Source organism: Palaemon carinicauda, chromosome 8 (genome assembly GCF_036898095.1).
Source record: "Palaemon carinicauda isolate YSFRI2023 chromosome 8, ASM3689809v2, whole genome shotgun sequence".
Taxonomy (NCBI): Eukaryota; Metazoa; Arthropoda; class Malacostraca; order Decapoda; family Palaemonidae; genus Palaemon; species Palaemon carinicauda.
Window position 1 is genome coordinate 163,921,718 of NC_090732.1, and position 13,154 is coordinate 163,934,871.

General features: G+C 41.3%; 1 protein-coding gene across 1 annotated transcript in view; it reads right to left on the reverse strand.

Moving 5' to 3' along the window:
• Window positions 1–13,154, reverse strand: part of LOC137646093 (rRNA methyltransferase 1, mitochondrial-like) — a 62,316-nt gene that overhangs the window by 18,380 nt on the left and 30,782 nt on the right. Inside the window, exons 2-3 of the mRNA XM_068379285.1 lie at window positions 9,597–10,388; window positions 3,396–3,595 (exon numbers count right to left, since the gene is read on the reverse strand). Coding sequence (XP_068235386.1) covers window positions 3,396–3,595; window positions 9,597–10,381 — 985 coding nt within the window. The 5' untranslated portion in view covers window positions 10,382–10,388. The remainder of the gene's footprint in view (window positions 1–3,395; window positions 3,596–9,596; window positions 10,389–13,154) is intronic.

A 13,154-nucleotide genomic window follows, 5' to 3' on the forward strand; every position in this document is an offset into this window, starting at 1 on the left:
TAATATTTATTAAAGAAAAACAGTTGGCCGGGGAAAGTGTTAGTGAAGCGTTCATTTGTGAAAAAGCGTTGCATATCTATGAAGAATTAGTGAAGAAAAGTCCGAGTACCAGTGAAAGTGATTCATTTACATTTAAAGCGAGCAGGGGTTGGTTTGAAAAGTTTCGTAATAGAACAGGTATTCATCGTGTTACTAGGCATGGGGAGGCAGCTAGTTCGGATCAAATTGCAGCCGATAAATACGTGGGGGAATTCGATCGGTACATAAATGAACAAAATTTGATCGCACAACAAGTCTTTAATTGTGATGAGACTGGGTTATTTTGGAAGAAAATGCCAGCCAATACGTACATTACCAAGGACGAGACGAAGATGCCAGGTCACAAGCCAATGAAAGATAGGCTAACATTGTTGCTGTGTGCAAATGCAAGTGGCGATTGCAAGATCAAACCCTTGTTAGTGTACCACTCGGACAACCCCCGGGTGTTCAAACGAAATAATATTTGTAAAAGTGCACTACCAGTTATGTGGCGCTCGAACACTAAATCTTGGGTCACAAGACAATTCTTTACTGAGTGGATAAACGAAGTGTTTGCCCCCCAGGTTAAGGCTTACCTCATTGAAAAGAGCTTGCCAATGAAATGTCTTCTGGTTATGGACAATGCTCCTGCACATCCTCCAGGTCTCGAGGATGACTTGAAAGAAGAATACAGCTTTATCAAAATCAAATTCTTGCCCCCCAATACTACTCCCATACTCCAGCCCATGGACCAACAGGTCATTTCAAACTTCAAAAAACTCTATACCAAGGCCCTTTTCAGAAAGTGTTTTGAAGTGACCAGTGACACGAAGTTGACCCTAAAGGAATTCTGGAAGGAACACTTCAGCATCCTCAACTCTGTTAACATGATTGACCAAGCTTGGCGAGGTGTGACCTATAGGACATTGAACTCTGCCTGGCGTAAGCTGTGGCCATCATGTGTCACAGAGAGGGAGTTTGAAGGTTTCCAACCAGAGGCGGGTCCAAGCACTGCTACCCCTGTAATTTCTGATGACACTGATGTCGTTGAGGAAATTGTTGTCATGGGCAGGAGTTTGGGGCTTGAGGTCGACAAGGATGATATTGATGAGCTTGTAGAAAGCCATTCTACCGAGTTGACTGTGGAGGAATTGTTGCACCTGCAACAACAACAGCAGCAGGATCTGATTGTGGAGCAGGAATCTTCAGAAGAGGATGAGGTAAGGGAGGATGTTCCAAGTTCTCTCATCAATGAAATTTGTTCCAAGTGGGCAGATGTGCAGGCTTTTGCTGAAAAATACCACCCAGAAATTGCAGTAGCAAACCGGGCAGTGCATATGTTTAATGATAGTGTCATGTATCATTTTCGAAGAATACTGCAGAGGAGGAAGAAACAATTAACAATAGACCAGTTTTTCACAAAAGAAAAGAAAGCTGCTACATCAAAGCCTGTTTCTCCTCCAAAGAAGAGACAAAGAAGAGAAGAAACCCCTGAAATAGATCTGCCCACCCTTTCATTGGAGAGAGAAACAACTCCTGAAGGAGAACTACCCCGCCACATCATGGAAGGGGACTCTCCTTCCAAGCAGTAACCTCCCCCTTCCATCCTCTCCACATCCATCCCTGTATGCCATCGAACCGCTGCTCAAAGGTATGTTCACTACAGTACAGAAAATGGTTTAAAATTGTTTTATTTTAGTACAGTAAATGGTTTAAAATTGTTTTATAGGATTTTCTGACCAATTTCATACACATTTAGATAATTATTGTTGTTTAGGTACACGTTTTATTAATATTTTGGGCCTGTTCGAGTGCTTGGGAACGGAATAGAATATATACCATTATTTCTTATGGGGAAAAAAAATTCGGTACTCGAACAAATCGGAGGTCGAACACGGATCTCGAACGGATTATGGTCGAGTACCGAGGTATCACTGTATATCGAATAAAACGGAAATATATAAAGTTAAAAAGGATCAGTGACTGGGGAGGAGACTAAACACTAGCTCATTAAAGACTACGTTTTCAATCTCTCACCGTACAGTGCCTTGGGACGAGAATAAAAACTAAAAACGTTTTATCCTTTCTCCCCGTACAGAGACTTGGGACGAGAGTAAAAAAAAACTGAATCGAGAACAACGTTACTCGCTCTCAAACTCCTTACTTGGGACGAGAATAAAGATCGGATCGTTCTCTCTTCCTCTCTCTCTCTCCGTCACTCTCTCTCTTGATTTCACACAGAAGAGAAATGCCCACTCACCCTTCGTCAATAAACAGGTTATTTGACCAAAGGAAAAAACAAAGGACTAAGAAATTGAAAATTAATAAGTTCCTTTAAATTAGTATTTAAAACACTTCAGTTTGAAAGAAGAATGAACAAAACGTCAAAATCGATTTACTCTTTCTGCAAAGTGAAACCGTGATTCTCTCTTTCTCTATCGTAACGATAGAGCGCAAACTGCGTAGCATAAATAAACCAAACGTTAGTTCATCTTTGAAACAGCACGAAGACTATTCAAAGAAAATCTTTTATAAAATATCTACTAAAAAAAATTAATTTCATAACTCTTACAGAGCAAATGATTTAAACTTAACGAAAATAAAAGTTGAATGGGCTCAACGTTGTTTAACTTCGGTTTCCAAGTTAGGACCGCCTACTCTCGGACTAGGGGAGGAATAGGTAAGGCCGCATATAAACAAAACATAAAATTTATCTTGATGTTTAGTATAAATGGAAAGCTAATCGAAGAGGCCTAATAAAGGCGGGTGAGATATAAAATATATAGAGGAAAATCTATAATTAACAACAACAATTTATAACGTGATAAGATAATTGCTAAAAGCCTAAAACACACTTCCGTACACTAAGGGAAGGGTCGGCCATCTTTACTCTATGGAAAAAACCGGAGATAAAAGAGCAAGGGCAAAACACTTTTACTCTCCTTTCAAAAGCATTTCTTTTGAGGATAATATTGAATAATCCAACACGGCGAAAGCAATAAAACCAAAACCAAGTACTTCACCAATTCGGTAGAAAACTCGAGGTCATAATAGCGAGTGGAATCGACTTGTCGATGAAACCGACAGAGAAGAACTGGAGCTGTTTACATGTATATGCGGTATCTGGCCGATAGTCGGCGCTGGTGGGCACACCCGCTACCTTCATGGCGATCGCTCGCGAGTTTTTGGATTCTGTCGAGCCGTCGGAGACGTCAGCTATTATATATTCACCGGCTAAGTTTAATATTTAAAAAGGCCAATTTTACAACTAGAGTAATCTTAAGTTGTTAACAACTTTCAAAATATTGGTTAAGATCTATAGTATTTCAATACAAGTTTGTAATTGCATGAAAACAAATCTAAAAAAATTAACTAACCTACAGCTACCACTGTATTACCAGTTGGCATATAGGAAGCTAAAGGGACAGACGAAGCATTCTCAGGTGCTGCACACACTAGATCCCATTCCTGGTTATTTAATTCTTGAAGGACACCCTTGAGATCTTCAGCCTGATAAACAGGAAGCATTTCTGATACCCCAGCACTTGCTTTGCTAACAATTCCTGTGAGTCGACAACTGAAAAATGGAGAAAAGTTTACTGATATGTTTGTAGTCTATACAATAATTTGGGATAGAAAAAACTATTTGTCTAAAGCACTTACCGGTATCTTATTAATGAAAAACCACCTAAAAACATATACAGTACTGTATGGCAGACAAATGGAGCCATCCTTAAGAAAATATTTATTCAAAACAAACCCATCAATCATATGTTCTCATTCCAGCTCACAATGTTCCCCATATTCTTAGCCTTTTGTTTCCTAAAAATCATATTTAACCATAGTCATTTATCCATCAACCATGTCATGTGTTTTGAGTCTGTTGAGCTGGCAAAAACTTTCCATAGTTTTGTGTATAGGAAGCACAAAAAACTAGAGATCATCAAATGAATCTTTAATTATGTAGATTACAGAATTTGAGTTGCAATAGCTTCCATATCCGTAGAAAAAGGATATCTTTTTCTTAAATCTGATACTATTGGGGCTACTTGAGTCATAAAAATTGTGCAATAGGATTGATTGTTGGCACAAGTAGAAAAAACATCACATATTTTAAGTAAATTGTATTTTTCCTAACAATAAAAACCCGAGACCTTTAAAAGGAGTACAAATTCAGCAAAGCTGGACTTTGACCTTTGACCTGGAAACTTAAAGGTCTAAGGTTTGTATTTTTAGATAAAATATAAATTACTTTTAAAATCTGTGATTTGTTCCTACACGTAATACAAACTACCGAACTTTAATAGGAGACTCATCCTTAGGGGGGGAGGAAATTATTAAAACTGAACTTAACTGGTTAACTAACCAGCTTGGTCCTGGGGTTCATACAGAGACTGCTTGAGAGAGCTGAGAACTCTTGTGACAGACCACTCCAGCAGTCTGAGCTCTCTAGGAGGGTAAGGCATGTGAGCACAGACAACATCCCCAAAGAGGAGAGGTCTGAGCCCTTCAGTTTAAAGACCTAGCTCAAGGCTAAGCTATAGCCTCTCACTCCAAAGTCCAAATAGAGCTTTTCCCGGCAAAAGAAATCAACCATAGATGGCAGCGTGCGTGGACAGTGTCTCGAAAGACAGAGTGTCGAAGGACAGAGCGTCGAAGGACAAAGTGTCGAATGGACAAAATGTCAAACAGACAAGGTGTCGAACAGACAAAATGTCGAACAGACAATGTGTCGAAATTATAAAAATGATAAATGATAAAATATAAATGATAAAAAGAGAGAGAATACAGTATCCATTTAACTAACGACCTAATTAACCTTTAACTATATAATGTTTACATTGGTATATCATTACATATAACTATATAACAAAGACCTAGCTCAAGGCTAAGCTATAGCCTCTCACTCCAGTCCAAATAGAGCTTTTCCCGGCAAAAGAAATCAGCCATAGATGGCACTAGGGCTCCGACTGGAGAAGTATCCCATCTACGACACGAATGGCAGAAGATGGCCTACTTTCCTTGGTATACACCTGCAGCGGATCTTTGTAGATATCCAGACATCTCCTGTGCAGTGCCTCAAGAAAAGTGTTTCACTCAAAGGAGATGCTGGATAGTCGCCACCGATGAAGTAACAGGGATGCATTGCATAGTTACCACCCGTGAAGCGACAGGGATGCCACCGAGCTGTTATACCTCTAGAGATAGAGCTGACTGATAAGCTTGTGCCATTAGGATAGTTATGTTGGTACATCGACGAGGAGCATCAGGAAATCCGGAAACCATTGCATATGGCCAGAGAGCCACCGTGGTCATCCTGATATCTGGCATAGTCAATGCTCTGTTGATGACCCAAAAAACTAAGTAAATGGTTGGATAGGCAAAAGCATCCATGGTGTCTGAGAGATGTTGGAAGGATTTCCTGAGATCAGGGTCAAAACAGAGAAAGCTTCTTGTTTAGACAGATGGTGAACAATTCGATCAATGGGGAATCCCAAATGGCAAGAAGCCTTTCCATTACACAGGGTAGTAGAGACCACTTCACTCCGCTCCTACCACCTACTCATGGTGGCTGAGCGTGTCTCCTAGTACAGTACATTCCTCTTTCCTGGGATGAACTTCGCTGACAGCTCTACTACGTTGTCGAATGGCAAAGTGTGAGCCTGCTTTGCCAACTCAGAGAAGGCTGAAAAACCCTTAAAGACAGTTCCTCCTTGCTAGTTGATGCAGGCAACTTCAGTACAGCAGTAGTGTCGTCACTCATCAATGCTACTGGGTGCCCTTTTGAACTCTGATTTAAAGTTTGCTGAACCAGAAGTGCTGCTTGCATTTCCAACAGGATGATGTGCAGGCACTTTTTTACCTCAGACCACAATCCTAAGGCAGTCAGGTACCTCTGGCGTGCGTCCCACCCCTCTAGACATTCCTTTCTTTCATTCTAGAACCTACGTTGTGACCACTAAGGCAACACGGTTCTTGTCTGGAGAGGGAGCTAGGCTTGCTACACAACTTGTTGAGCAGCTACCACAGGTCCTAAGGAGAATGTGTCTAATGACTTGTGGGTCTACTCCTGCAGGTATTGGGCTGTAAATGTCTGGCACTTGCACCACAGAAAGATTCTTCCTGAAGACAAGGGTGGAGCCACTTCCACCTACTTCGTGAACTTGTGCTTTACATGAACTCCTCAAGGACTCCTCATAGGCAAAGTATGCTTGCTTGATAGTCTCACAAAACCAGAAAGAGACTGTGTTTTTGGAGATCACCCTACCAGTGTTAAGGAATAATATCTTAAAGCTCGGGCGTGTATTTCTCCAGCGACGAAAGATGTCCCAGAAGACTTTGCCGCTGTCTTGCCGAAGTTGTTAAACAGTTAGAAACGGTTGTGCTACCTCTCTGAGTCTGTTAATGCGATCATCTGATGGAAACACTCTTACTACTGCCGTATCTATTAACATTCCCAAATAATTCATTCATTTCTTGGGCATGAGACTCAAATTATGCCAATTGATCAAGATCCCCAGATCATGGCAATAGGTAAGAAGTTTGCCTAGACCCTGGAGTAAATGTTTCTTCAAGGAAAATAGGATCAGACAATCGTCAAGATATCACAGCAGGTAAATCCTGTTCGAGTGGGCCCAAAGCCGAGACCAGCGTGAGTGAACATTTGGGGAACGGTCAACAGTCTAAAGCACAGGACTTTGAAGTTTGAACTGGTACTTGATTCCCTCTGGGATGAAGTGGAGATACTTTCTGTTGGACAGATGGCTCGTATTTGGAAATAAACGTCCTCGAGAGCAACAGAGAGCATGAAGTCATCCATTATGATGGCTACACGAATTGTCCACTAGGAATAGTCAGCTGTAGAAGCCAGGAGACCCTTCTTGGACGGCTTCTAGCACATTTTCTCCATCATAGACTTGAATTTGCTTCTGATGATGAGGGATTTTGGCAATTTCAACACATACGTCATCAAAGAGAGTGAGATGAGGATGAGAACTGATGAAATGAAGGTGGTAACGGTCCCAAAGGACTTTCACCCTCCAACTTACTGCTCCATGTCGCTGCCATGTTGCCCACGGCTTAACAGGCATCACTCCACTCGCAGCACCTGGAGGGGTTCACCGATCTAAGTGACAACCTACCTCTCTTCCTGGCATGTCTGGTTTATTGTACAGAGAGGAAAAAGCTCTTGGAGCAGCTGACCTCGAGGGGTCGCAGCCCTTGAAGGTCACTGTTCTGTGGATAAGGGAGTCAAGTCTCCTTTATTCACTTGATAATGATGTTCTCAATACCTTCCAGTGGGAAAAGTATCGAGATATCCAGGAATGGTACATTCCTGAGGAAGAGAGCTGCATCCTGTCCTACCTGGCTGGAAAAGAGTGCTGTTACTGTATCTCTCCTCTTCAAAACCCACTGGACTGACTGATATGCCAGGTAGGTGACTGCCTTCGCCCCTGGCACAACTGGGTTAGTATACAGTTCTTTCTCCCCTCAGGATCAGATAAATCCTGACCTGAAATGAAGAAAAGTATGGTACTGCTCCAGACCAGGGGTTCAGTTTGAATTTGACAATCTACTCCCCAATTGTTCACGAGGTGGTAATAGTGTATGGTTTACATGTTAAGAATTAGCTCTGGTAGGTGAGCGTGTAAGAGCCGTGGCTGTGGTTGTACAAGAGCTGGAAAAGTTAATGTAAAGAAGGTCATGAGCTATCTGAATACCTAATATGAGCAAAAGATTGTATCCTTGTGGGGCCAGCTGGGGTAATAGTACTCTGTGGGGACGATCATGTATTTTAGAATGTGTACCAGGAGGAGCACAAGGTGATTGTGTGAGTGGCAAAGCATGGAGATAAGATTGTTTCCTAATATAGTAGTCAATTGTGCATTAGGAGGCAGTCGTCCTTCTGAAAACACTCGTAAATGAAGAGAGTCACACGGACACGTGAAGATCATTCCTTCTTACGAGACTTCTTAGCTTGTGTAGAGGAGGGAGCTTCTTCAGGTGAAGTTAGAGGACATGGAGCATGAGCAGGCTTCTTCATGTGTATGTGTGTGTGTGTGTGTGTGGGGAAAGTGTTCACTGCTTGTGGGAGTCAGAAGAATGTTTATGAGGTGCATCAGGAGAGGTCTTCATGGTAGTTCTGAGAGATTGTTTGTTTGGTGGTTTGTGTGCGTCAAGATGGAGTAAACAGGGTGCCCCGGGAACATCTCTGGACAGGAGAGGTACATTCTGTGCCCTAACCAGCAGAGCTTGTGCCAACTCTTGGACAAGATTTGGCACTTGAGGTAATGGCATGCAACCTAGAACCTTGCACCTCAGCGTCTCCACGGAGGAGGGCTTCGGCACAGCAACGCTCCTCCCACAAAACCATGTACAGTACAGTATAAGTATTCGGGAATTTGGGAGCAGTCTCTAGAAACCCTCCAGGTAGGTCAATCTGTGCCTTGGTGAACTCATTCCTTGTGGCAGACAGCTCCTCAGCAACAGTACAGTAGTCACACCCCTAAGAAGACAGCAGCAGCGACAGACTTCGCCAGTGTCTTCTTGGGGGTAGCCCAGTTCGACTCCGATGAACGTCTTGAGCTCTTCTTACTCTTTAGTGCATACGCTTGCCACTGCATTGGAGGCCATGATAGACACTCGGAGCACAAGGATGCCTGCAAACAGATATACCCTCTACAAGCAGTACAGAGGGAGTGCAGATACACAGCTGGCTTCGATGTGAAGTGGTTGCAGTGTCCGCCCTTCCGCTTCCAAACACAAAGTTCTTACTTCCATTCCATTTCCACTAACACACTGGGAAAAGAGAAAGAATTATCAGTTTTGCAGGAGTGCTGCAGAGTACATCTGTACCATACAGTGGTTGAAGAAAATTTGATTAATCTTTGACTGGAAAGGGGGCAGGGCTTCTTTCCCTCCACCGGAACCAGTGGATAACTACTCGTTATCCATTTTCAACGACCAATTCTAGCTCGCGCAGAAGAAATATCCCTAATTAAGGGACAATGATTTGTATAACACAGAGGAACAAATTGTACTAGTTCTATTTACAATATTCTATGAAAATTTCTACTATTTAACTTAAGACATAGAAGATATTTATGGTACGTCACCCCACATTTGGAAAATGAAATGCGTTCCAAGAGTGCTTTCTTGAGTTGAAAAGTTCTCAAGTCCAACATAATTAACTTAAGCCTCCAGCTCATAACCCCTAAAACCCCTTCTCTCCACTGGGTTTAGTCAGCTAATTTTGCTAACACTACTGATAATACCTACACAAGTTCTTATCTTTAAAAGTTATAAGTACAAAGTTCTTATCTAAAAGGACTTGTTTTAGCAGAACTTTACCTAGCAACTGCTTTTTAAGGGAATGCTAAGGGTAAAACATTATTCTTCACTGGACTCCACCTGGTGTTCATGAATATATTGTATCATTAGTAAAATATTGAATATCCTAAATAAAATAAGTACTGCAATTCCTTTGTAAAAAATTATTATAGTAAAGATTATTCCAGCTATTTCTGCCCTTCACATAATTTTATGCATCTTCAATTTTCACTGAATATAAGACTGACCTGTTTTCTTTAGAAGTAATCACTTTGTCCACACCCATAAAGTAAGCTGATCTCAAAATAGCACCAAAGTTCATAGGATCTTGAATTCGGTCCATGTACAGCCACAGTTGATACGATTCTTCTCTGTCCTTTTTTTCATGTCCTTCATTAACATTTTTATTGAACAAATCAATTTCTAGCTTTTCAAAAGAGAGAGGACTAACATCACAACAGATACCCTGATGCACTCTATCTTCACCAATGATTTTTTTGAGTTTTGATAAATTAACAGCTTCCACTTGCACATGATACTCATCAGCCAATTTCAGTATTTCTTGAATTTTATCATTCTTCTGCTCCAACCCAGCTTTGAAGTAGAGATGGTGAAAATCACGGCGCCGAGCTTGCAAAGCATGATAAACTGGATGTATGCCAAAAAGCACTTCACCTACAGGCTCAAAGCCTATTACTGCTTTCCCTTTTCCCGACGCATTAAAACTTTTGTACTTTCCTTCAAGTTGCACATTCTTTTTACTTTTACTTCTATCAGATTTCTCACCCTTTAAATTTTGAGATCCTAATATATTTGATGTCCCTTCCTTTAATATGCCACCATCAATTTTTCTCCTATTTTTAAATCTACTCTTTACTTCTCTCATCTCTTGCCTATCTTCTTCAATGGGATACATAGGAGGTAGATGTCTTTCTTCTGCCTTTTCGGCTTCTCTTTCAGCATATTTAAAGTTGACAGCGGGCAAGGAAAATCTTTTGTTACTGGCATATCTCACAATAAGCCTTGAGAACATATAGTATCTGAAAAAGAAATTGTATTCTATATTTGTGTACAGTGCACTGTTTAATGAACATGATTTTGTTACATAATTTTATAAAACTAATTTGCATGTTTCATAGTTACACAAACCAGAGTCCTTTAGATTATGGATATGTCTTCAGCAAAGCTGGAAAGGACATTGAATCGTTAACAAGGTAGATGGTTAATAACAGGTGGTGCCAGGGAAAGCCCCACCCATCCGCCTGTCACAGAAGAGCAATTATTGTCCTTAGGCCTAGTACTGGCCAAATCTTGTTATCAAGATGAGTATTTTTCATAATTTCTTGAAGTTCTCTAAAGATAGATCTTTACTTCATCTAAAAGAGGACAACACCTCCTCTGCCAACTCATCCTTAACCTTTGATGAAGGATATTTTGTTCCTTAATTCTCTACTTGTGGAACTTGAGGTATGAATAGATGCTCGTAAAACAGTTTCCTTCTGTTTCGAAAGCGTCAAAAAAGGCTACATGCAGTGAAGTTGCGCTCTGATGCGCTTCTCCATCAGCTCTACTCTGTGAATCTGGGAAGACTGGTGCTTCACAAGAGCTCGCCTGATATCATCGCTCGTTTCTGATACTCGAACGCTTGAGTGTAATCATGCACAAATACTCCGAAGGTAAGGATGTTGATGTTCCTCTCATTCGGGAGAGACTTCAGTCCTAACCTAACCAGAATCTATTCCGTTAAGAAGGAGACTGAAGACTTTTCCTACCCGGAACTTTTGATTCCGAGGGGAGAGGGGGTGTGAGGTGGACCCAAATTTGATTGGGGACAATTAATAATTGTCACTGGAAGAAAATACTATGGGTGATCTCAAACCCGAGGACATGGATCTCATAGAAGAGTAAATGGGCGCCAAAAGTTTCCTCTCGAAGAGGATTCCAGAGTACGCTCCACTGTGAAAGTGGTAATGTAAAGGCTCGTCTAGGCAGGGAGCATTTTGTTGACTGGCGAAGCATTGAGGTTCATCTATGTGATGTGTGAAGTCTAATTGTTGAGGCCTGTTAATGAGTGTGCGTGGTAACCCACCTTTTCTAAACCCCTAACAGATTGAGAGCGTGCCAGCAAGAGAAGATGAGGGGTCATCTATTGCAGACGGGTGAGTTAATCCACGTGCGCGATCAGGAAAGCAACTAACTCAGGTGATGAGTCCACGTGATAATTCACCTTTACCAAACCCCTAATAGATTGAATGCACGCTGGATAGGCGCTCAGGGGATATCGTGCACTTGCTAGTAACGCTCTATCACACATGCTCAGAAGAGAAGGGGTTGTCTTGTGGAGACAGTCGAGTCAAACGAAACGCATGCTCAGGAGAGTCAACGCACTCAGCTGCCATGCCTGGACGTGTGTTGACAGACATGTTGCACGCTAACACAAGATGAGATGAGAACTGCGTTTCTCAATTACGTGCCACAATGGTGAGGTGCGTCTGGGTAGTGTGCATGTGTGGTAACTCACCCGTTCCCAACCTCTCACAGGTTGAGCTGGTGCTTGAGGTAAGATACCACAAGCTCCTACTAAAGGCTCAGGAGAGGAGGAGTTATCCAGTGGGGACAGGTCAGTTACTCCACATGCGCGTGTGCTAGAGGGAGGGCATGGTAGACATACTAACACTAAGCATGTCTCTCCTATTGGTGGTGCGCATGAATCCATGGGATCGCATGAAGTTCACCTGCTGAGCATCTTAAGTGTGAGTGTGCTCAAGCACAAACAAGGTCTCGTGCACAGTTTCCCATCTAGTAGGAAAAGATTCTACAATACAGGCAAAGTAGCGTGTTCATCGGTAAACAAAGATTGAAAGTCCAAATACTGTGCGCTTGGAGACTTATTACTAGCAAGCACATGTTTCAACCGAAGGAAACTCCACTCGGGATGGAGAGCTTCTTTCAAACTCATAGGGGAAGTGGAAAATTGGGAAAACTGTCTTAAGGGCACTATCCTAAGGCGCTAAAGACCAATCTACCTTCGAGTTATTAATTCCAAAGTTACCTAAAGAAACTTTTAGTCAAGTTTGCTTAACTGTCGACAAGCAATCATAAAAATACTGGGAAAAAAGTAATAAAAAGCCAAGAACTTCAGCCAGTGGCAGAACATTTATTCTCACCAGCAGCTGAATTCAAAATGAGTGTTAAGTGACCAAGCAGGGAAGCAGGGCTTCCCTACTCCCTACTACCTGCCACCTGTTTTAACATTTAAGTTTAATGGCTTCACTGATAATCTATCCTATGTAAAGGCTGAAGATTTGTATTTAAGCCAGAACAATTTTAATTTCAATCCCGATTTCTGAGTATTATAGTAGTTTTTACAGTACCGTATTAACTACTGTACTGTATTTACTAATGTACTGTATTTAACACTGAACAAAACAAATACTGTACAGTACTATACTGATCATAAGACGAATTTGAGATGCTACAAAGTTTGGCTGAGGAATTATAGAGAATACCATTAAATACTAATCATTGTTACTAGTGGCAGCTTGTGTATAGGCACTTTGGAACTGCAGTACCCCCTACTTTCTTTTGATAATATTCTATATAATGTTTTGTTTTTATTCTTTCTATATACTTGGGCAATATACAGTATAATCCTTAAGCTTAATGTTAGTAGGCCTCCTCCAGTTTATGAAAAACACAAAAATGAAAAATGGAAATACTGTAAGATGTTATTTTCATTAGTAAAATGTTATTTTCATTAGTAAAATAAATTTTTGAATATACTTACCCGATAATCATGTAGCTGT